The sequence below is a fragment of the Cucurbita maxima genome, unplaced genomic scaffold (genome assembly GCF_002738345.1).
Source record: "Cucurbita maxima cultivar Rimu unplaced genomic scaffold, Cmax_1.0 Cma_Scf00016, whole genome shotgun sequence".
NCBI classification, from domain to species: Eukaryota; Viridiplantae; Streptophyta; class Magnoliopsida; order Cucurbitales; family Cucurbitaceae; genus Cucurbita; species Cucurbita maxima.
In genome coordinates, this window is record NW_019272032.1 from 1,727,531 (window position 1) to 1,749,422 (window position 21,892).

The 21,892-nt window shown below is 36.5% G+C and overlaps 3 protein-coding genes across 3 annotated transcripts; 1 reads left to right on the top strand and 2 right to left on the bottom strand.

Moving 5' to 3' along the window:
• Positions 1-1,868: 1,868 nt before the first annotated feature.
• LOC111491528 (mitochondrial dicarboxylate/tricarboxylate transporter DTC-like) lies at positions 1,869-5,233 on the bottom strand. The gene is made up of 6 exons (XM_023140478.1): positions 4,995-5,233; positions 4,718-4,801; positions 4,159-4,220; positions 3,434-3,795; positions 2,559-2,773; positions 1,869-2,211 (listed from the first exon to the last, which is right to left on the bottom strand). The coding sequence occupies exons 1-6, from the start codon at positions 5,112-5,114 to the stop codon at positions 2,155-2,157; spliced, it is 900 nt and encodes a 299-aa protein (XP_022996246.1). The 5' UTR covers positions 5,115-5,233; the 3' UTR covers positions 1,869-2,154.
• A 1,086-nt stretch (positions 5,234-6,319) lies between these two features.
• On the bottom strand, positions 6,320-16,198 carry LOC111490944 (importin-5-like). The gene is made up of 20 exons (XM_023139609.1): positions 14,966-16,198; positions 14,238-14,441; positions 13,487-13,591; positions 13,336-13,401; positions 13,100-13,264; positions 12,574-12,648; positions 12,329-12,483; positions 11,941-12,076; positions 11,219-11,288; positions 11,020-11,147; positions 10,873-10,929; positions 10,061-10,246; positions 9,862-9,954; positions 8,878-8,963; positions 8,726-8,792; positions 8,580-8,646; positions 8,370-8,506; positions 7,954-8,045; positions 7,780-7,846; positions 6,320-6,917 (listed from the first exon to the last, which is right to left on the bottom strand). The coding sequence occupies exons 1-20, from the start codon at positions 16,196-16,198 to the stop codon at positions 6,756-6,758; spliced, it is 3,351 nt and encodes a 1,116-aa protein (XP_022995377.1). The 3' UTR covers positions 6,320-6,755.
• A 1,744-nt stretch (positions 16,199-17,942) lies between these two features.
• Positions 17,943-21,427, top strand: LOC111490908 (pheophytinase, chloroplastic). Its single transcript, XM_023139563.1, has 8 exons — positions 17,943-18,296; positions 18,375-18,467; positions 19,181-19,389; positions 19,868-20,012; positions 20,084-20,156; positions 20,455-20,601; positions 20,687-20,812; positions 20,977-21,427. Exons 1-8 carry the CDS (start codon positions 18,028-18,030, stop codon positions 21,070-21,072), a joined length of 1,158 nt encoding a protein of 385 aa, XP_022995331.1. The 5' UTR covers positions 17,943-18,027; the 3' UTR covers positions 21,073-21,427.
• Positions 21,428-21,892: the final 465 nt, after the last annotated feature.

Below are 21,892 nucleotides of genomic sequence, written 5' to 3' on the forward strand. Positions count from 1 at the left end.
GTATTTAAAGATAATATCTCTTTTAAATTATAAAAGAACTATCGGTAAACAAATTAAACAACGAGGTATTTTCAAAAGAGAGTAATAGCATTTTCTTCCATCCTTTGATTTTTTTTAAAAAAGTCTGTAGTTATTAATTAAATTTTTTAAAAATTAAAAGAAAATACTTTTAAAAGTTGAAATCTTTTTTAATTAATAGTATTGTTTACTCAGTTTCATCCTTTCTTTACTTTCTAAAGGCTCTGAAATTGGGCGACTCGTGAGGAGCTATAAAGGGAAAAAGGTAGAATGTCACCTCTCAAGGGAAAGGAACAAGGATGGCGGTGACTCTGCAACCTTTTCATTTTCTGGTCGCTAAACTTTTTATTGGTTGATGGAAGATTTGACATCTTCCATTACAATTAAAGACATTCAAAATCAATGTACAAAAAAGTGAAGAACAAGGAAGAGATTATGGTTCAAATTGTTCATAAAATGAAAACAATGGATCCATTGAATTGAATGTGGGTTCAGATCTATATTCTTTCCATCCAACCATTCAAGATTATACTTAATGAGGGAAGTTTTTGGATAATTTATATGGATAATTTATAAACCTATGTGAACTAATCTAGACTTCTTTCGAGACTCGTAATATAATAAGGTAGGTCAAGTATACATACCCGGTAGAACACGTGTACTAAATCAGCAGGTAGACGAGAGAGCTCGTTTCCAAAGGTAGGTCAAGCATACATGGCCCGTAAAACAAGCATGCTCATCTCCAAGTGTAGTGGCACCTATCTGTCTCGGCTATAAGTATAAAAACCTCGTTAGTAATTTATAATCATTTTTACGTGATTCAATTCAAATCATCTAAATAAAATTAAACTTCTCGTAAAGTCCTACCAAAGTAGCAAGATTCTTCGCATAGTTATTCCTAATAAATAAATAAAATAGAAAAAGAGAAGACAGAAGACCACACATTAACATAAAAAGCTGTTATTATCATTTTTTCATTGTAAAAAAAGAATCTTTAATTAGCAAAGAAAAACGAGATAACTTGGTATTTCATTTCAGTACCTGATTTAGGGGCGTGGAGAAAACAGGCTAAGAATGAGGGACTGTGATTGTAAATAAAAATAGAAACCATAGCTCACGTGGAAAAAGGAAAAAAAGACAGAGACAGCAAAACAAGGAGACCCACACAGATAGGTAGCGGATTGTAAGGCAAAGCAACCAACCAAAACCACCCTGTACCTGTCTCAGCCTCTCGAGTTGTGGGGCTTGGCTTTCAGGAATGCATCATAAATAGGCTCTTCTTCCCCCTCTCAAAGCCCACACCCACGTTCACGCCCACTGTTCTTCAATTCAACAGCAGCCCAAAGCCAGGAGGGAAAGGTCTGCAAATCTCACAACATATCATTTCAGCAATGGAAGCAATGAAGTTGAAGCTTTTCCTGGTGTTGCTGGTGTTGGTGGCCTTTGCCGGCACCATGGCCCAAGCTGCTGCTCCTTCTGAGGCTCCTGCTCCTGCCCCTGCCTCAGATGCTCCTCTTATTTACTCCTCCTTCTTTGCTTCTCTATCTGGTCTTGTTTTTGCTTACTTCCTTTAAACTTTAATTCCCCTCTTGGCATTGCTTCTGTTGGTGTCATCATCATGCTTTTACTTGCATCCGATTGTATATCTTCTACCATTTGATTACTTCTTTTAATGAAGCTATATTCTTTCTTATACATGTTGATGGGATTGTCTTAGCCTGATAATATAGACCTCGTAACATAACAAGGAACATTAAACTATCATGTTGGCAAAGAAGACATGAACAACTCACTTTTGCAGATCAGCAGCATACTCCCCATGCTAATTTCAAACATAGAGTCGATAAAAATGGAGTTGGCAAGGGCATAGTTTAAAGAACTCTTACAGGGATTATTATGAATTCCATGGTTTTTGCCAGTGAGAATCTGGTACATTCATATTACAGAAGTAATACTATATCTTCCCCCTATTGCAATCATGCTTGACCTTTGAACCACATTTGCACAGAAAGACAAGGTTATATTGCTTTTAAACTCGAGTCTGGAAATCTGTATTCAAAGAAAGTTAGATTACAACACGACCAAAGAACGAAAAATAAGTAACTTGGAAAGGATCTCCATCAACCGGCCAGTCCTTCATAACCCATAGGATTTTTCCACCTTTTGAATCTGGTTTAGGAAAATCCAAGTCATCTGCATCATCAAGAACCCAACATTCAGTTTAGTTTAGTTAATTAGCTGATTCTTAAATATGGTACCAACATCAATGGATCATGCAAAAGACAAAGATATACCATGATAATTCACTCTTTTCTCACCTTCATAGTTGTGGGGGTTTTTTTTTTTTCTGGGGGGGGGGGGGGGGGGGGGGGGGGGGGGGGGGGGGGGGGGGGGGGGGGGGGGGGGGGGGGGGGGGGGGGGGGGGGGGGGGGGGGGGGGGGGGGGGGGGGGGGGGGGGGGGGGGGGGGGGGGGGGGGGGGGGGGGGGGGGGGGGGACGTATTGCTATTCTAAAGCACACAAGAAAAAGACAAAGATATACCATGACATGGGGGGCAATTCTGACGCAATACACTGGAAATCCAGTGTAAAATTTAAACGGCCCTCCTGCCTTGAGAGTTTTCATGGAACAATCTAAAGAACCAGAGTAGGGAAATTTTCCCTCAGCATCAGGTTGCATTTTCTGAATTTGAGTCTTCACATAATCAAAGGGTAGACTACACGCTGAAGCAAAGAATCCCGACACCATACTGGCAGCTAAGGACAACAGGAAATAAATAAATCGATAAATAATCGTTAAAGGAATATTACCAAGTAACAAAAAGATAAACGAACATTTTCAAAGATTGCCATTTTAATACACAGAAAAAAGAGGAAGAAGGAAAAAAAGACAAACGAACTTCCATTGAATTTCAACTCCAAGAAAGATCATAGAAATAAGAAAAAAAAATACTTGGGTCTTCTGGGTAAAAGAAATTTAAACTCCAAGAAAGAGCTAATTAATCACAGGCTTACAGTTTGACCTCTCAAAATTATCTATCATTCCATAGAGACCCTAAAATCAACAAAGAAATGCCACAGAAAATAGGAACCAAATCACTTAATGACCAACAATGATTATGCTAAGCAAATATTTTTCTTCCAACAGAGTCAAACTGTGCGCATGTGAATAAGATATGAATAAATAATAACTAAGAAAGAGATAGCAAAATGATGAGTTCTCAGGTTTAAATAGGTTGGGAGATAAAAGAAGATAGCGTAAAGTAATTGTTTGATCAAAATAAATTAAAATACAGAAAGCTCAAACAAAAACAGGGAGCTAAAATTAATTTTAACGGTACTGAAGCAAAGTAGTCTATTAAAAAATTGCAAAAACAGGCACTTGGATCAGCTTATAGCATTCAAAAGCAATCTTACCTAACACCGTAGAAGCTTCACCAAATCCAAGGTTATCCTTGAAGAACTCCACACTTTGATCATATGAGGCAAGCATTCCCATGTTCAATGCCATTGCTCTTACAACAGTGGGGCCTGCACCTTTCCAAAGAGCCAAAACCCCCTCATCTGCAAGAATGCGATATAGTGCATGAAAGGCATTTTTATAGTTCCGACGCTGGGCAGCTGGTAAGGTCGCATCTGCTTGCATGCGAATAAGAGCCAAGTCTGCTGGACTACCAACAGATGCTCCAATAGCACCGGCTGTAAGCCCACATAAGGCCTTCTGATACAGTGGGAGGGGCTTTCCTTCATTGGCTTCAATTGCTTTGTTTGTCAATATCCTAGGGGAGAAATGGAGAAAAACAACTGTATGATTAACCATATATACAAAACAAACCAGAAAAACAATGCAGGAAGATTTTACTTGGTCCTTGTAATTTAGAACGTGAAAATTTAACTCCAGTAGTCTTAGATGGTTACCATATCAGCATGGTATTGATGAGTTTAACATAAAAGTAAGTTATTTCAGAAACTATAGGAACCAAGCAATCTTTCCTAAAATGTAGGGACTAAAAAGTGCAATTTTCCTCAAAGTTCTTTCAGAAACTATGTCAACGCTAATAAGATCAAATGTTGGAAGTAAAACCATAGCCTAATGAGTATGAATACAGAGGTGTTCAATTCTAGTTTTGTAATGAGCTCACTTAAAAGATCCAAGCCTTGCTGTAGTATACGTAGCTTGTCTGAGCAGTCCAGCAGATAGCCCCTGATTGGAAAATGAAGTTTAGACAAGATATAATCCACAAAACTATGTGTCGGGCACTACCTCACCAGAAGAATTAAATCAACCAAGAAATTTGTAAACAAATCCCCAACAGAAAGTCAACTTGGACAAAGTCCTAATTTACAAGAACATCGAAAATAGTAACTCCTCAATTGTTACACCAATAGTCTCTACATAAATCAATAGTTGCAAGAAATGAATAGTTCAGCAAAACACAACACAACGGTACTCCGGAACAAAGACATTCCTTAATGATCGGAATCAGTAGATTAATACTAGATTAACAAGAGATGGTATGAAGTATAGCGATTGATACATCAACTTGCTATCAGGAATTAATCAAAGCGAAGGAAAAATGGAACGCTCAATGCAAGCAGTACAATAATAATAATAGCAGTTTGAAAGATATTGTAATAACCATACCAAAGAAGAAACAGAGAACGAAAGAAAACTTTTAAGCACAGATTGAGTATGCAAACCTTGTAAAACGCACCAAGCCCCTCCTCCTTGAGCATAGTTCTTGTAACGTGAGCAGCCGATCCTTGACCAAGTTGAATCCTCACCTAAGAGAAGCCGACCAAGGCAGGAGTACAAAGAACGCCAAGAACAGCAAGGCAGAAATGTCAATTACAGCATAACGAAGCACCATGCGAAGAAAGGGGAAGGGAAGCATATAGAAGCCGTGAAGAAAGCCACTGTGGCAAGAAAAACGAAAAGGAAGAGGAGGAAAAGCAGAGGATGAAGGAGGTAAAGCACCTTGACCATATCAATGGGTTGGATGACGCAGGTGGCGAGCATTCCAGAGGCACCGCCATTAACAAAGGGCTTGACAGTGGGCCAAACGCCGGCGGACTTGGACTTCTTATCGTCAGCCATTGATGAGAGGAGAGAAGAGGAGGAATGGAGGAGGGAGGTGGTGGTGGTGGTGGATTCTCTTGAATCTCTTCTCGGCAAAATTAATGGCCCAACTTTTATATCTTTCCGTCGTTTCCTTTCGTTCCTCAGCCTCAAACCATTTTGTCCTTTCTTCCCTCCATCTCTTACAAAACATTATAAATAATAATATTATTTCATTCCTATATTTTTAATATTTTTTATTTTTTCAATTTTTATTTTGTTTGTAATATGTCCTTCATCTATTTTATATTTTTAAAAATTAGCATTACAAAATTACAAAATAGTTTATAGNTTTATTTATATCTAATATATCACTTCATTTTCTTAAGAAGTTAATAAATAATTTTTAATAATTTTTTAATTTTTTTTTTTTTTTTTTTTATAAAGGTTAAGAGGGGTTAGTGTTATTTTTAAAATTTTCAGGTATTTTATTTTAAAAGATAACACTAACCATAATATTTTTATTTCAATTTTTTCAAAAATGGGAAGGTATTAATAATTTTTTAAAAAACTTAAATGTATTGTTAAATCACTCTAAAAAAACAAAAACAAAGTACTTACCATTTTTCAGACATATAAAATTATGAGAAATCAAATATAATTTAAAAAATAAATAATAACGATAATAAATGTTACGACCCAGATCCACATAGCAGACATTGTTTTGGACTTTTTCTTTCCAGCTTTCCCTCAAAGCTCTAAAACACACTTCATCTTAAGGCTTTAAAATGCATCGAGGTTACATGCATAACTTAATTTAATTTAATACATATTAACTATAAATATAGGATAAAATCATAATCTAAAATTTAATGAATTATTCCGATAGTAGCATAAATGAAACATGGTACGCTATATAATTTTTCAAGCGTTTTGGTCTTTTGTTAACATTCGTGTCCTTCATATAAATAACTAATATTTCTTACGTATTAAATTTTTTAGTTTATTTAGTAATTAATTTTAATAACTATCTTAAAATAAATGGTTTTAATAAAATTATATAAAGTTTTTAATTGTAAATAAATATTACAATAAGCAATTTGAAGAATTAATTACAAATGTCATACTCTAAAAATTAAATAATTTTATATGAATTAAATATATATATATATATATATATATTTAGATAAATTATATTAGTTTATTATAATTAAATTAGAAACAAAATTGAAAACAAATCAAAGTAACATAACACAATCACAAAATTCATTGATGCATTCTTCAACTTAAACTGCGACCAAAATTTATAATGACAATGATACTGAGTTAATAGAACCAAAACAAAACTGTAAAAGGATTGCCTCCGCGGCAACTAACATTGACCTCTCCTCGGGCCCGACCCACTTGGAATTAAACAAATGAAATATACACTTTTTTTTTTTTTTTTTTTTTTTTTTTTTTTTCTTTTTCTTTTTTGCACATTCATTTTCAGCAGCAACGATGATTTCCACTCATCAAATGACAATGATGCCTCTCCCTGTAAGAGACTAGACAAAACTCATGCTTGAGAGCATTTTATGGCAAAGAATGGGAACGAATATATTTCACACAAACAAGGACAGAAAAAAGTGTAGCATCCCGGGGGCAGCAGCAAGATCCAGAGTGTCACCTTTTAAGATACTATGAGAGGAGAGAGTGCAAAGCAAGTTGTTGCTGGGGCTGCAAGGAGGACCAAGTTGAGGCCAAGGTAGACGGCGGTAGATTCTGTTGCATCTGTCTCAATAAATTTATCATTCGGCTTGCAGTTTGCTCTGTAGCTAAATCCTTACCCGCACATAGAACCTGCACATGCAATTAGTCCCTCTCAAGTTAAATAAAGGGTGCACGAAGCATTGTCTCACGTTATCTAAACGTGCACCACGTAGCATCTCACTGCTTTTACTACTACAAAACAGACAGGCCACGATGAACAATTATTGTTGGAGGGTCGCTATCTATCTATCTTTTGGGTATAGCATGAGTTTGGTTCAATCGAGCACTTCCAATTGCCCAATCAAGGTATGTTAAATCGATCCATTCTCTTTATACAACATCATAAAGCAACAAAGAATACAGAATCAATCAAGGGATTGGACTTGCAGTGGTTTTCATCATGAGGAGCATTTTCATCGACTCATTGATTTGAGATATACATGGCTCAATCTAAAACATAACGGTCATAAGACAACATCCTAGATTCAATCACTTCATAAGAGATTGATAGCACCCATTTTTATCGTGAAAACAATTGTTGTTATCTGCAGGTTATAGATTGATTCATGCAGCAGTAAAATGCTCAACTAACATCATTCGGCCCTCTAACAAACTTTTCGTTCAGATCCCAATCAAATAATATAGGCAGGCATGAAATAAGTACCCCTTTTATGAAATGCCTACCATTCTCTAAAGCCATATTGAATGGATAATGAGTGCGGTTAGGATAAGAACTACAGGCTCTTTTCATTCTTAATAAGACCAAATAAGGCTCAGAGTGTCATGTTCTGCCATAGATCTTGCTCACATTCAAAACAGAAATTCTGTGTTTTCTTTTAAGACTTAGAATATTTAGAAAATGAATGGAGGCACTATATTCATCTGGTCAAAGATAATCCAAAAGTCCTTCGTTACTGTGAAATATGATAAACTGATTAAATTTCGAACTGACCTCGGCAAAAACAGCAACTATTTTGGGAAGATATTGATTATTTGGGCCCAAAACTTCCATATCCGACCTGTACAAATAAAACTATCTTAGTATAGTGCTGTAACAATTAGACTAAAGAAAAGATAAGAGTTACAAATACTAAAATGGGGAGGGGATAGTAGCAGATAAACCTACCTCTCTACCAAAGAACAAAGCTGGTCGTGCACAATTTTTGCTTCAACCAAATCACCTTTTATTGGTAAGCAGTTTAACCATGCTGGAACAACCTGTCAAAACCGTACACAGTTTATGAATGAGAGACAAAAAATAGAGTATCCACTGAGTCCTGTAAAAATCTTTGAAAGGTTTGACACACGTCTCTAGGAGCATGGATAACATAACGAAAAATTTAAGAATTTATTATCTGCATATAAAGCAACTGAACAGGATAAGTGCCTAAAATTTCGTAGTTAAGTGCATTTTTCACACATCAGAAAAAGTGGAAATGTAATTCTTATTTTGGGGACTGCCCATAATCTCCAAATAACAGGAAAGTTAAAGCTCTCACCTACAGTGGTAAATAATTCATAGTTAGAAAAAATAAATATTACCTGAGCCGAATCAATACTGTCACGGTGAAATTGACAAATTTTCCCCAGAGCCGAAACAGCATTGTCATATGCCATTACATTTTCAGGCAGTAGAGCATTAGGATGTCGTAACACAACATTTAACCGTGACAGAGCCTCTGCAAAAATTCATTAAAAAATTGATATTCTGTCCAAAACACAATCTTTCCAGAGAAATGTATATAAAGTTACCTCCAAGAAGTGGTTTAAACACAGATCCACCGAACTCTGCACAGACACCAAGCCCGTACACAGCAGCCTGAAAAGAAAAATCATACAATTCAATGAGAAGGAAAATAACTAAACCCAGCAAATTAACACTGTTGGTAAGTACACACCTGTCTGACATCTGGATTCTCATCATTGCAAGCTTCCAGTAGGAAGGGAAGATATGTATCATAATATCTGTTGCATAACAAGAAGCCAGATAATGATAGGTTTTTGTTTGTAAACATGTTTTCAAAGAAATAATGAAGCAAAGCAAGCTTACTTCAGCGCTGCTTCACGACACTGCTCTGCAACATCATCAAAGATGCAAATTGCAATCCTTCTTTCTTCAGGCGTCTTATCCTTCCCCTGCATTTTCACCCAAACGAGTTGAACAAAAGACAACATAAACTATCACAAAAACTAGGCTTATATTGAATTAAAATAGTCAACTTTTACAACTCAATAATCTATGGATATTACATTGTTTTAATACAATTGTTATCAGTTCTGTGGTAAGACCTCCAGTCCTCGAGGGTTTCACACCCATTTTTGTCGCTTCCAGTCAATAAACAAAGATTCCAGATCAACTGACAGGGGCGTCGGAAAGTGTGTGAATGTATAAACAAGAAGACCTATATACCTAAATTCTTGTATCACAAAATAATGTGACACCATCAGGAGTGATTGAAGGTATAACCAACTCCACTAGAAGAGGTTCTTACTCAAAAGAAACCGTGGGTATTCAGAAAGTTGAAGAAACATTACAAATTTCAACATCCTTTCCAACTTCTTTTCAGACGATTGGTTAAATCTTTTCTCATCTCTCATTCGGAGAATTACATCATTCTTTACAGCTTTAACAAACAAATGAGACTGCTCTCCATTATCCGAAGTACATGGAAAACAGGCAAAAAAGTTAATCAGCAAGAGAGGATTGTGCTCTCCCATCTTTAAGAAATTCTCCAAACTAATTCACCAACCAGAGACCAAGTCTTGAAAGTTCTTTGTCCAACATTAGAGTCAACAAGTTCAAACTTCATTCCTTTGAATTACCAAAATGCCAATTTGACAACTTTAAACTATTTTCAAGATGAGACCCATATACTACTGGAAGGAAGAAATAATCAGCCAAATCCAATTGGCTCTATGATCAATAAATAGTCAAAACAAAGTCTATACAGTTATTTGAACAATTAGATATAACTGAAAAAAAACTTCCACTCATGACAAAGTAGAAACATCTGCCCAATTTTCTGGAACTTACCCACATAGGCGTTAGATATGTAGACAGCTCTTGAAAGAAAGGCAAGAAAGACGCTTTGAATGTTTTGATCAAAGTTCCCAATATTTCACCAATCTGAATCAAAGATACAGTCCATAAATAAACAAGGTCTTGAAACTGATTGGGATGTAAAATGGACTTCTGAAATAAATATAGCAAACTTCAGATTGAGACAACTTACTTGATCAAAGACTTCTTCCTCTTGTTCATTTTCCTCTTTAATCAATTCCCCCTCCTCTGCATCAAAATCCTCTGCCTTAGTCCTCTCTGCTCTCTCTCTTTTTCTACTTGAACTCGCAGTGATCACTTGTTTTATCTCATCAACTATAGACCTGACTTGCCTTTCATCAAGAAGTGGTCCAGATATCTGAATGTGAAGCGATCAACAATAATTACCTTTCCGTGAAGGCAATAAAAAAACGTTTTTCAATTGATAAGAAATAATTATCTTGAATAGGAACAACTACACACAAGAAGAGAGTGGATGACTTAAAGTCTGAGTTAGGAGACTTGCAAAAGCAATCTCCAACTAACCAGAACCAGAAAAGGAGAGCAATGGTTAAAACATGTGTGTAAGCAAAATGAATGGCTAAGTATTGATAAATTGCTTCAAAACATTGTAGAGAATAGTCTCGAACAAGAATAACATAGTTTGTTATCTTTGTAAAGCTAGGATATGAAAAATAATGAAGCTCCAACAACTTAGTTTGGGCAACAAGTAGGGAAACTAAAAGCGTTAGATCTTTGTTTCTTTATCTTTTTAAGTTTAATCCTCTCCTTTACTATATGTTGGATGCAACGGTGCACCCTAACTTAGATACTGAAGCTGATGGACCTAAAGGACTGATTTCTCCAAGAAATACAAAAATATTAGTATATACTTAGACATCAATGTTTTCATTTATCTATGAAATCACAGTCTCTTAATAATAAAAAATTTAGATGGCGCGGGTGAAGTTTCAGAATCTGACAGAAAACTAGTATTTATCAAACCTGTAAGCATTCATTTAATGCCTCCAGCATACTTGAACAAATCTCTGTATCATGCTCCTGCACAATATTTAGAAGTTGAAATTTAAATAACTAAAGAACTAGAAAAAAAATTTCTTTTTCCAAAAATACAGGACTTTGAAATAATACCTTATGTAAAGCTTCAACTAAAGCTGGAACTATATAATCTGACAGCTGTTTTATATAGGTCTCATTACGTCCTTGAGCAAGGCCCTTTTCAACAGCTAACTTTGCAGATCGCATAAGCTCCGGCATTGCTAGAAAAGAACAGAACCACAATCGGATACAGGAAATTGTAATAAGAGTTCAAAGGCACACAAATTCGCACCTGAAACAGCTGCTTTCCTGACTTCTTCATGGAAGTAAAATTTAAGAAGTGGGACTAAGGTGGGAGCAACCTGCACAAAACAAGACATCTTTAAAGCTTTCTATTTTTTGAAGTTAATCTTAGAACAACTTTTCTCAGGCATTTGATAAAGAGGTACTCAAGTGTAAAGACTATTCTCCCATACATCGGGTTCTCCACTTTGATGGGTAAACTTAATTCATCTCAGTCCAATAAAAGACCGCAAGCCACATTAGGTGTTCTTACTAGTATGGACCAACCTAAATAGATGCTAAAAGACATTACCACCTACATACAATAATCTTGAATACAGAAATCTTGAATACAGATATGAGGTTAACGGATTAAGTTATATATCCTCAACCAAGAGGTCAGAGGTTCAACTCTCTACACCATACTTGTTGCTAAACTCGAGATGAAGAAAGAAACAAAAACAAAAAAGAAAACAAAAGAAAAAGGAAAATAGTAGTTGAATGTGAGTGTTTTCATTGTCTCAAACCACCCTGCTCCCACCATTAGTATATGAATTGAAGGAAAGGTGAATAAAGATGTAGATCATTTCTCATTTAAAACTTGGTAGCAATTCCCTACCAAGGATCTGAGAGACTCCATACATCCCTCTGTACCACTTCCTTACTTAATTTTATGAATAATATTTCTTATCTTTCTATTTAATAAATCTAAATACTGCCGTTAATACACACCTGATCAATCCATGGAAAAAATCCTTCCTTCAACTCATCTGCATAGCAACACAACATGTTACAAGCTGTAGCTTTTTCCTCAAGCACACTAGTCTTGATTCCTATTCTTTTGTCCCCAAGAGTAATGGTTTCCATACTGCAAAGACATTGAAACATCACCAGAATATCAAAAGTCAGTCAAATACAGATCTATATGACAGTACAGTAGACAATAGATATCCAGCTTCTCTACCGTCTGATAAAAAATATTTATCGATATACTTTTAACATCAATAACATTGGGAAAGGGGCAAAGGGAAGACAAACAAATTTGAAGTGCTACTCAATATTGCATAACCTCATTGTCAAATGAAACGAAATATTAAATGAACATGGAAAATGTGTAGACCTATCATCATCAGAGTCCTCAATGTCATTATCCGAATCAGCAGATGTTATGGTTACATCAGGCTTAAGCTGGGCAGACTGAAGCAATGGAGGCATGACCACTCGCATATAAGGGAGAAAATCTTGTCCCAAACACTTGCAAAGTCGTGCCCATGCCTGAAACATGAGGTATTTTTAGCATTAACCGTGAAAATAGTTTTTTTGTCAATGAGAGTTCTTAATTTCCATTCAAAAGGTAAAACATACCTGTAGCATATAACTTGTAGTTGGGTCATCTGCCTCCATCTGAGATCCTTGCAATGACACCAGCACCTCCATAACCTTGTGAAGTGACAAGCACGATAGGTTACATACTGAAAGCGTGAAAGAGTGGCAACACCAATCCAATTTCTTCTTTTAAAAGTAGTGGACTAGTAGTCCAACTGTTAAAAGTGGAAAGAGACAAGGGCTACAGAAAAATTATTTCGTTTGTATCAAAAATAAAAAAGTAGGAAAAGAGTTTATTTTCAAAAACAAATAAAACTTGCTCCAGTGACAATAGAACCACAGAACCAGAGTAATGGTAGAAGGCTAATATTTTTCACTGTTCCCCCCCNCCCCCCCCCCACAAAAAGGATATCAGAATATGACCAAAAAAATTAAAGTGAGGTCCATTTCACAAAATTTAATGTCCTTATCTAATTATTTTATTAATGTAGACAAGAATAAATACTATGTAAAGAAGTAGATCAAAGTTAATCTTGAAAAATCAGGCAAATGTCATAGTAACTACCTGCTTAGCATCATCCCTAAACTTCTCTTTTCCAACTGCCATTCCGACCAAACTGATGCACTCCATGGATTTGGCACGAAGCATTCGTTTAGTCTTATCAGTAGCATTAACTAAGATAGCTTTCAGGTATGGCATGACAGCATCATAATATTTTTGGAAGTATTCCTACAAAAACCATTATACCGTATCATCATCTATCAGAGAACACTTTAGCATGACATATATTAAAAATATACCTGAGATGAATCAGCAACTGAAGCCAAAGCAGTCAAGGCCCCTTCTTGCACCATTTGCTTCCCATTCTGGAAGAAAATGAATATTACGTTAAGGAAGTAGGTAGTTAGAAGTGCAACGGCATACTATAAACAAATTTCCTTATCAACATACCTGTAAAAGTAATAGCAATTTGCTAACTATCCCATCTAAGTAAGGTGTCAATATATCAGGAGTACAGTTTTCACTGAAGTTGAGAACTGCAGAGGCAGCATGAGCCTGCACAGGCAACAAGAGAAGCCAAAAACAAATATACCATCACTAACTGGCTAGTTCCCAAGGAAAAACATCAAGATTAAAACGAAATAAAGATTGATTTGGAATTTTCGTCATCCTCGAAAATAACATGCTCTGAATTGAATAAGGAAACAGTTGCAAACACCATACACACAGTAAAAGCACAAAATAGATCTTAGCATTGGTTGCTTCCTACATACATAGTGACAATTCCCCATTTGAGGTAGAAATCCTTTTTCAGCAACTACTATTTTAACCGTGTTCTATATCTAAAATTGAAACCAATAAGACCAACAAAACATTCCAGAAATGATGAAGAAGAAACTAGAGGAATCTTCATACAAGGAAAGACCATCCCTTTATTTTCCAGCTATCAAAGTACAGAATTATGAAAATTGATTGACATCATAACTAAGGTTTTCCAAAGTCATGTTTGGCATCAAGTATAGATAGGTTATGGCAATCCGTGAGACAACTGAAATTGGAAATATAGGTTTCCCCCTTTTCATGATAGGCATAGGAACAAAGGGTCCTAATTCAAAGCATCGCCAGAAGATTATCATGATGACTACATGACTATTCAAAAACCAACCTGGAAATATTCCAGAAGTTAATGGCTATAACTAACCTGTACTCGAGGGTTCTGGAAATCATCCATTGCTGCAGCAAGTGCGGGAAGCACCTGCTGATGGTATTTTACTTGCAGATCTGGACCCAGGTCTGTAGATAACTGCCCAATTGCATTAATAGCCGCCCACCTAACACGAGGATATGGATCTTGAAATGAGTTTAAAACCATTGCCACCACTTGTTCCAAGTTTTTTATCATAACCTGCAAAAGAGTAAGAGTGAGGAACATGAACTTCAGAAAAATGAAGTCTGAACTAAGAACTAATGCATCGAATGAATTCATAGATTGTTTGCTCAATTGGCGGGCTAAAATCCAGCCATTCCAACATGTAGTAGGTTCACATCCATGAACGGTGGTGAAAAAAATTAAGAATTGATGCCAAAGTTATACATGCATAGCCTTCACATTAAACCTTTTTATCATGATAAGGTTCGTAAAATTCCATTAGAATCTTAAGCTTGCGGTAACTGTAAGCAACTTGCTGAACGCTCACAAAAATCAAACAAATATGTCAAGAAAATGTGTCTAGGGACCAACAATTCTGTTGTTCAACAACCACCCAATCCAATAATTAAAAACAGTTGAATGCCTCGCTAGCACGAGCTCAACAAAAAGAGATTAAAAGGCAACAAAATGAGTGAACTCAAACATCTCCTTTCTCGTTGAAATGTTCGATTCGGACAAACTACCAAAAACAAGATGCAATTCACGACTAGCTTTTATACCTTTGAACAACCCTCCGCAATTTGGGCCATTGCAATCAGTGCCGCATGGCGATTCTGCCACTCTGGCGCAGCCAAATAACCAGGAAACAGCTCAGAAGCAACAGGAACAATTGTATTGCCACCCAGAGAAATTGCAAGCCTATCCAAACACTCCTGCCCAACACTGTAATTACTGGTCTCGCCTGCATCCTCATCTTCGTTCTCAGCAGCGTGCCATGCCCGATCATCTTCAATATCCAAGAGCAATTTCATCAATATGGCGAACAACCTGGATATAAACTGTGGCATCTTTCTCATCATTCCGGGCGCCCGCTCCCTGGCTTCTGCAAGAGTGATCACAAATTCGATCGCCAAGTGCCTCGTTCCTTCGTCCAGCGATTCAGCTTCAGCAATTTGCAACATCGACCCCACTACATCTACTAATTGCCGTCTCAAAAACCTCGGCTCCGTCCCAGCCAATTCAATCAACAATTCAAGTGCCTCTTGAGCTGTTGCCTCCTGCCCGTTATTCAACGCCTCCATTAGTGTACTCATCATCGGTGGCAGCAAATCCTGAAACCTGTCACGATCAGCAGAGTTCGACAAGCACTGTATGAAGCTGATAACAGCATTGAGGGCCGCAATCTTCACATCAGTACTCGAGGAGGTAGACGTCAAGCACTGCAAAAACACACCGTGCAAGTGCTTAATGTGAGGCACCAAGGTATCCCCAATATAATGCGAAAGCTGCGCAAATATCAAGAAAGCCGATTCTTGCAGCTTGGGGGAATCTGACGACACACACTGAAACATAAACGGCAACAATTCCGGCCATCCGTTATCCGGCAAGATTCCCGAAGCGAGCTCCGAGACCGTATCACATAACTTCTTCGATATCGATTTCGCCTCCTCCCGTTGAATACACGATAAGAGTATGGATTTAAGCGTAGACTGAGTGGACGGATTAAGGCGAGGCCAGAGATATGAATCATCGCGAGTTAGCTGCTTCCGGAGCAAAACAGCAGACATGGCACGCGTCTCAACTTGAGGAGAGAACTGAAGGAGATGTGCGAGCTTCACAGATAGAGAATCAGGATCTGTCTGCTTACACAAATTGAAGACAAGCTCTGCCTGCGATCGTTGCTCGTTGGAGGAGGACATAAGGTGTGAAAGAAGCGTTTCAAAAGGAGCAAGGTCAGGGCCAAGAATAGCAGCAAGCTGCGCTTGCTGAAGCTGGGTGGACTGGGAATCCATTGAAGATCAAAAAGTGAAAGATATGGGTAGGGTTTGAATTGAAAACAAGAACTCCCAGTGAATTATGGAAGAAATTGGATTGAATTGAACTGAATTTGTATCACAGTTGAACGTTCAAAGCTGAAACAAAGAAAAGGAGATGAACAGAGATCGAGATTCTCAAAGAACGCAGGCTATGGCCTCCCCTCGCCGCGAACACACACCGTAAGCTGTGCAGCGCAGAGGCAGAGGCAGAAGCTGAGGCTGGAAGATGATGATTTGTTTTGATTTGATTAGGGCAAAAGCCAAAAGCTAGCTAAGCACAGCTTACACTCTGCATTTCTTTTTTATATTTATATTTATATTTATATTTATTTTATTTTTCCTTAACCATCATTACTATTGCATTTATTTTTATGCTTAAATCATTTATTTAATACATAAAATAAACCAAACAAGCCTTTAATTAATTCCTCCCAATTTCCATGCCAGCTCAGCTTCAGTCAGACTGTTCCTTTTTTTTCTTTAATTAAATTTTAACTATAAATTTAATGCTATTTAAGGAATTTTAATTATTCTTCTATTTTTCTGATCAATATAAATATTTTATACTTTATTAAATAAATACAATTCAATTAACATATTATCATATGAATAACACTCTTATTCATAAATATATATATACTAAATATACGTCGAATTTTGAGATGGTAAATTAACAACTAATCTAATATGATTAAGTCATTAATTTTAATTTAAATATCAAATATTTAAATTTTCACGTCTATATAACTAGAAAAATAATTAATTAGTAGTCTTTGATTATAATTTAATATTTGATTAGTTAATGATGTTTAGATAAATTTTAAAATTAGATTTTAGCTAATTTTTATGGAAACTAGTTTAATAAAAATAAATTTTATGCAACAACATTTTTAAAAAATATATATATATATAATTAAAAATCGAGAATTAATAAAAAGTGACGGATCCGCAGCATATTTCGTTGGCGGGATAATTTGAACATAAATTTTTAAAGATAAAATTAAAAAAAAAATAAAAAAGCGTGACGGCAAAAATAAAGCGGAAAGTTGGGTTAATCAACAAAGGTGAAAAGTTGTATTTTTTGGAGGGAAAAGTTAAAAGTTGCTGGATCGCTCGATCGAAATTTACCCGACTTTAACTTCTGTGGCTTTCCTTTCCAGTAAAAGTCTGGTTAATTTATTTTTTACAACCGTTAAAAAAAAAAAATAATAAATTCCTCTAAATCCTTTTATGAAAAAATAGCTATTTAATTTTTAATTTTTAGTTTATAACTAAATTTTACCTTTTCGAAATTTTACTATGGGTAAGTATGTAAGTGAGGATAAAATATGTTGGATAAAAGTTCAGCTAATTTAGGGAATGATCCTGTATTTATAATAAATTATTCGTGTGAGGCATTTTGGAAAGTCCAAATCAAAGCTACTAAAGAAAAAGAATCTTTAAGGGGAGACGTACTTTGTTCGAGGGGAGATATTGGATAAAAGTCCCACATCGACTAATTTAGGGAATGATCATGGATTTATAATCAAATAATACTATCTCCATTGGTACGAGGCTGGTTGGGAAGCATCGATTAAGTTAAAGGGTATTATTGGAATTTTAGGATTTTTTTTTTTTTTTTTTGAATACATATATTTTTTTATTAATTTAGTTTTTTCTTTAAAAAAAAGAAAACAGAAAATGGAACAAAAGGCGGGAGCTATGTTTATGGGGATGAGAGTCGGGTGGTTGATAAATTAGCAACACGACGCCTTATATAAATATCGTTCTTCTTCAGCGAGCAGTCGTGGTTCCTCTGTAGAATCATGGCCGGCGCTCTTTCTTCCTCTCTGCCCTTCTCCAAACTTCCTCCATCAATTTCCTCTTCTAAAGTGACCGCCGGCGTCCTGCCATCTTCACTCACTTTCACTCATTCATTTTCTCCACAACTCGGATTGCCCCGCAGAGCCCCTGCATTTTATCCGATTAAGTCTAATGGGTCTCTTTTGTCTTCTCAATTTGGCGACCAATTCGAAGATCAAGGCCTGCAAATCTCATCGGAAAATACCCGCTCCCAACTCCAAGTCCGAAGCTGGTAGCCGTTTTTGTGTCCTTAATAATGATTGATTCTGTCGTTTCAACGTTTAATTGATCCACTTTTCCTGTCTTGCAGCATTTGGAATTGGAGGGGTTACTCTATTCGCTACCAGTGTTCAGGAGATCATGGCCCTGCATTGATATTGATTCATGGTTTTGGAGCAAACAGGTATTCACCATTCAAAATTTGCTTCTCGTACTACTTACTATAGGCATTACCGATGCAAATTGCCGATACTAGAAAATGTCATTAGGTATCTATTCAGTTATTCTTTCATAATTGCGTATTTTATTATTGTCCTGGATGAGGAGCTTAGGCCTTTGCCTCAATTAGGAAGATTATTAGACTGTAGAGAATACTTACACAAGGTTCTTTATGAGTATGGATTCAAATTATTTTGCTGTTACTGATTTTTGTTGAGAAACTTCTGACTGGCTCCACGTCCATCTGCAAGACCTTTGCATATAGAATACTAAAGGAGAATTGAGAAGAACCCCTAATTAAGGGGATGATCATGAGTTTATAAGTAAGGAATACATCTCCATTGATATGAGGCCTTTTGGGGAAATTAAAAGCATAGCCATGAGAGCTTATGTTCAAAGTGTACGATATCATATCATTGTGGAGAGTCGTGGTTCCTAACAAGTCTTCTGCCCTAACCAATGATAGATTTGCCTGAGCACCTACCTAGTTGAGCCATTGATTTCCTGTTTGTGATGGTTAGACAGTGTTGACGTGGGGTGAGTTAGGTCGAGCAATTTGCCAGCTAAAAGTCGGCAATTATACTTACCCCTTTGTACTAGAATAAGAACCAAGTCATCGTCCTTGCATCTTGTTCCACATGCGAAGTTCAGTGCTTGATGGTTTGTCTTCCTTTTCAGTGACCACTGGAGGAAAAATATACCTGCCCTTGCTGAATCACATAGAGTTTACGCTGTTGATCTTATTGGTTATGGATACTCAGACAAGCCAAACCCAGATCTAGTTGGGGAAAGCTTTTATACATTTGAGACATGGGCTTCCCAGCTGAATGATTTTTGTGTTGACGTGGTTCAGGATGAAGCATTTTTTATTTGTAACTCGATAGGAGGTGACCATCTCATTTTTGAAGTAAATACTTTTTCTTTATTTTTGCCATCCGTATCTTGTTATGGTCCTTAACTTATAGTTGATAAAATCAAGTTTGGACTTGCACATTTTTATCTATTTTCAAAAAGTGTTCCCTCTATTTCACGTCTATCTTGTACATGATAAAACCAGCCGTAGTCTTTCTATTTGATTGTTGTGGTTGTGTGTTTCGAGATTGAATTGTCGCTATTTCGGCTACCTGATTATGTCGAAATCCCCAGTTTTCCTCTTCTCGTGTTCACACAGGAAATCTCATGAAAAAAATAGATCATATGATTGCATAACTAGTATCAAATCTTCGAGTAATAAGTGTGTAATCGTTTTCTCTTCATCGTTATTCTTCTCTTTTTTACTGAATGGGATATAATTTTCTTTGTTATGAAGACAACCTTTCAGTTTTCGGCATATTTCTCAACATTATTGAATGCATGTTCTTGTAGGCGTAGTTGGTCTGCAGGCAGCAGTTATGAAACCGCAGATCTGTAAAGGTATTGTTCTTCTAAACATATCTTTACGCATGCTTCATATCAAGAAGCAGCCTTGGTATGGGAAGCCATTGATCAAATCATTTCAGAGTTTGCTGAGGTAAAAGACATCCCATATATCAATTATTGAATTTAGACTGAAGTTGTCATCCAAGGTCTCGACTGTTGCAGGAATACTGCTCTAGGAAAATATTTTTTTAAAACTGTTGCAACCCCTGAGGCTGTGAAGAATATTCTTTGCCAGGTATCTTTGTTTTTGCTTTGTTATTATTATTATTTTTTATTTATGGGATGCAATAAGAACCAGAATAAGAACACCGGTAAATAAATTCATTTGAAAATTCAACAAAGTTACTGATTTTCTTGGCCTGTAGATGTAGGGGAATTTAAAACAAAATCTGTTATGGTTCTAAGTTTTTAGATATTACTAGCTACACCGGAAAACTAAAAATAAAAGGATCAAGTGATTATATGAACGAGGTTCCTAAAGATTCAACATTTCTTTTATGGTGTTGTGATTGCCTTTTACACGTTTCCTGCAGTGTTACCATGACACCTCCCAAGTTACAGATGAACTAGTGCAAATTATCCTAAATCCCGGATTACAGCCGGGTGCTGCCGATGTCTTTCTGGAGTTCATTTGTTACTCAGGCGGGCCCCTTCCCGAAGAACTTTTGCCTAACGTGAAGGTTGCCTTCCTCTGAAGTTGGTACTTTTTGGAACTCCAATTTTCTCTATGCCATTGTTGCCTTTTCTCATTTTTCTCTTCTTCAGTGTCCTGTATTGATCGGATGGGGTGACAAAGATCCGTGGGAGCCGATTGAGCTTGGAAGAAATTACAAAAATTTCGAATCTGTGGAAGACTTTGTTGTCATTCCCAATGTTGGACACTGTCCTCAGGTCTGTCTCGCACTCTCTTCATGCCAAGTGTTCTGACATGTTTGGTTGTGGTTAATTAGTTGTGAGCTTGTGATTGTCTTTTTAAATGGCTAGCCGATTTAGTTTTTGTGCAATTAATTTTTCGAGAAACTTGCTGACTTCAATGTTTGCTTGCATTATTGAAGGACGAAGCACCTCATTTAGTAAATCCGCTCGTCGAGTCGTTTGTGACTCGTCACGCTACAAGCTCTGCACGTAATTCCTCAGCTGTATCTTCATAACCCGGAGTTCCAAACCTTGGCTTTGGAAGTATGTTCTTTGATCATCTTGAAATTCCTAGTGAACACCTTCTATGATTTACGCCTCCTCAGAACTGTCACTTGCCTTGCATAGGAGAGCTGAGTCCTGGATTTTGGCTGTAAAGTTGTCACACAATCAATCTGTACATCAGTGCAAGGATATCCCTTGATCCCTCTCCCTTCATTCACACACACACATACTCAAACAACACCATATACCTTATTGTGTACAAGTTAATGTACCAACTTTTTCCATTGAACCAATAATATAGCGTTCTCATCGAAGCGCCTATAGGCTATAGCCAACGAAAGGCTACTTCTGAATGTTCACTGATAATCTTGATGAATGCCACATTACTCTTAAGGTTAGAAGTTGTGTATAAAGAAAATGGAGTTTTTCATCATGCCTGGCTCAACTCCAAATAGCCCATTTCAATTTAAACAATTGAAAGTCAATGTTTTCTCTCGTTTCTCTTTAATCAAGTGTGGCATATTACAGATTCAGCTACATGCATTTCTTATTAGAAACCATGATCGAGGTGTAATATAAGCAAAGATTGATTTCAATGTTCATTTTTTTTTTTAAAAAAAAACAGGAAACAGTTCTGTTGATCCGATGAAAAAGGTACATAGTTTAGTATACCACATCTCAAAATACAACATTGTTGATTTTCAATCCACTGCTCTGGCCTCTACATTTCCCATAATTTAAGAGTCCATCATTGCCTTAAACACAAACCTTTTTTAGCTCCCCTTTGATTTTAGTTTTTGCATTCGCATGGTAGAGCAACAATCTCTTTTC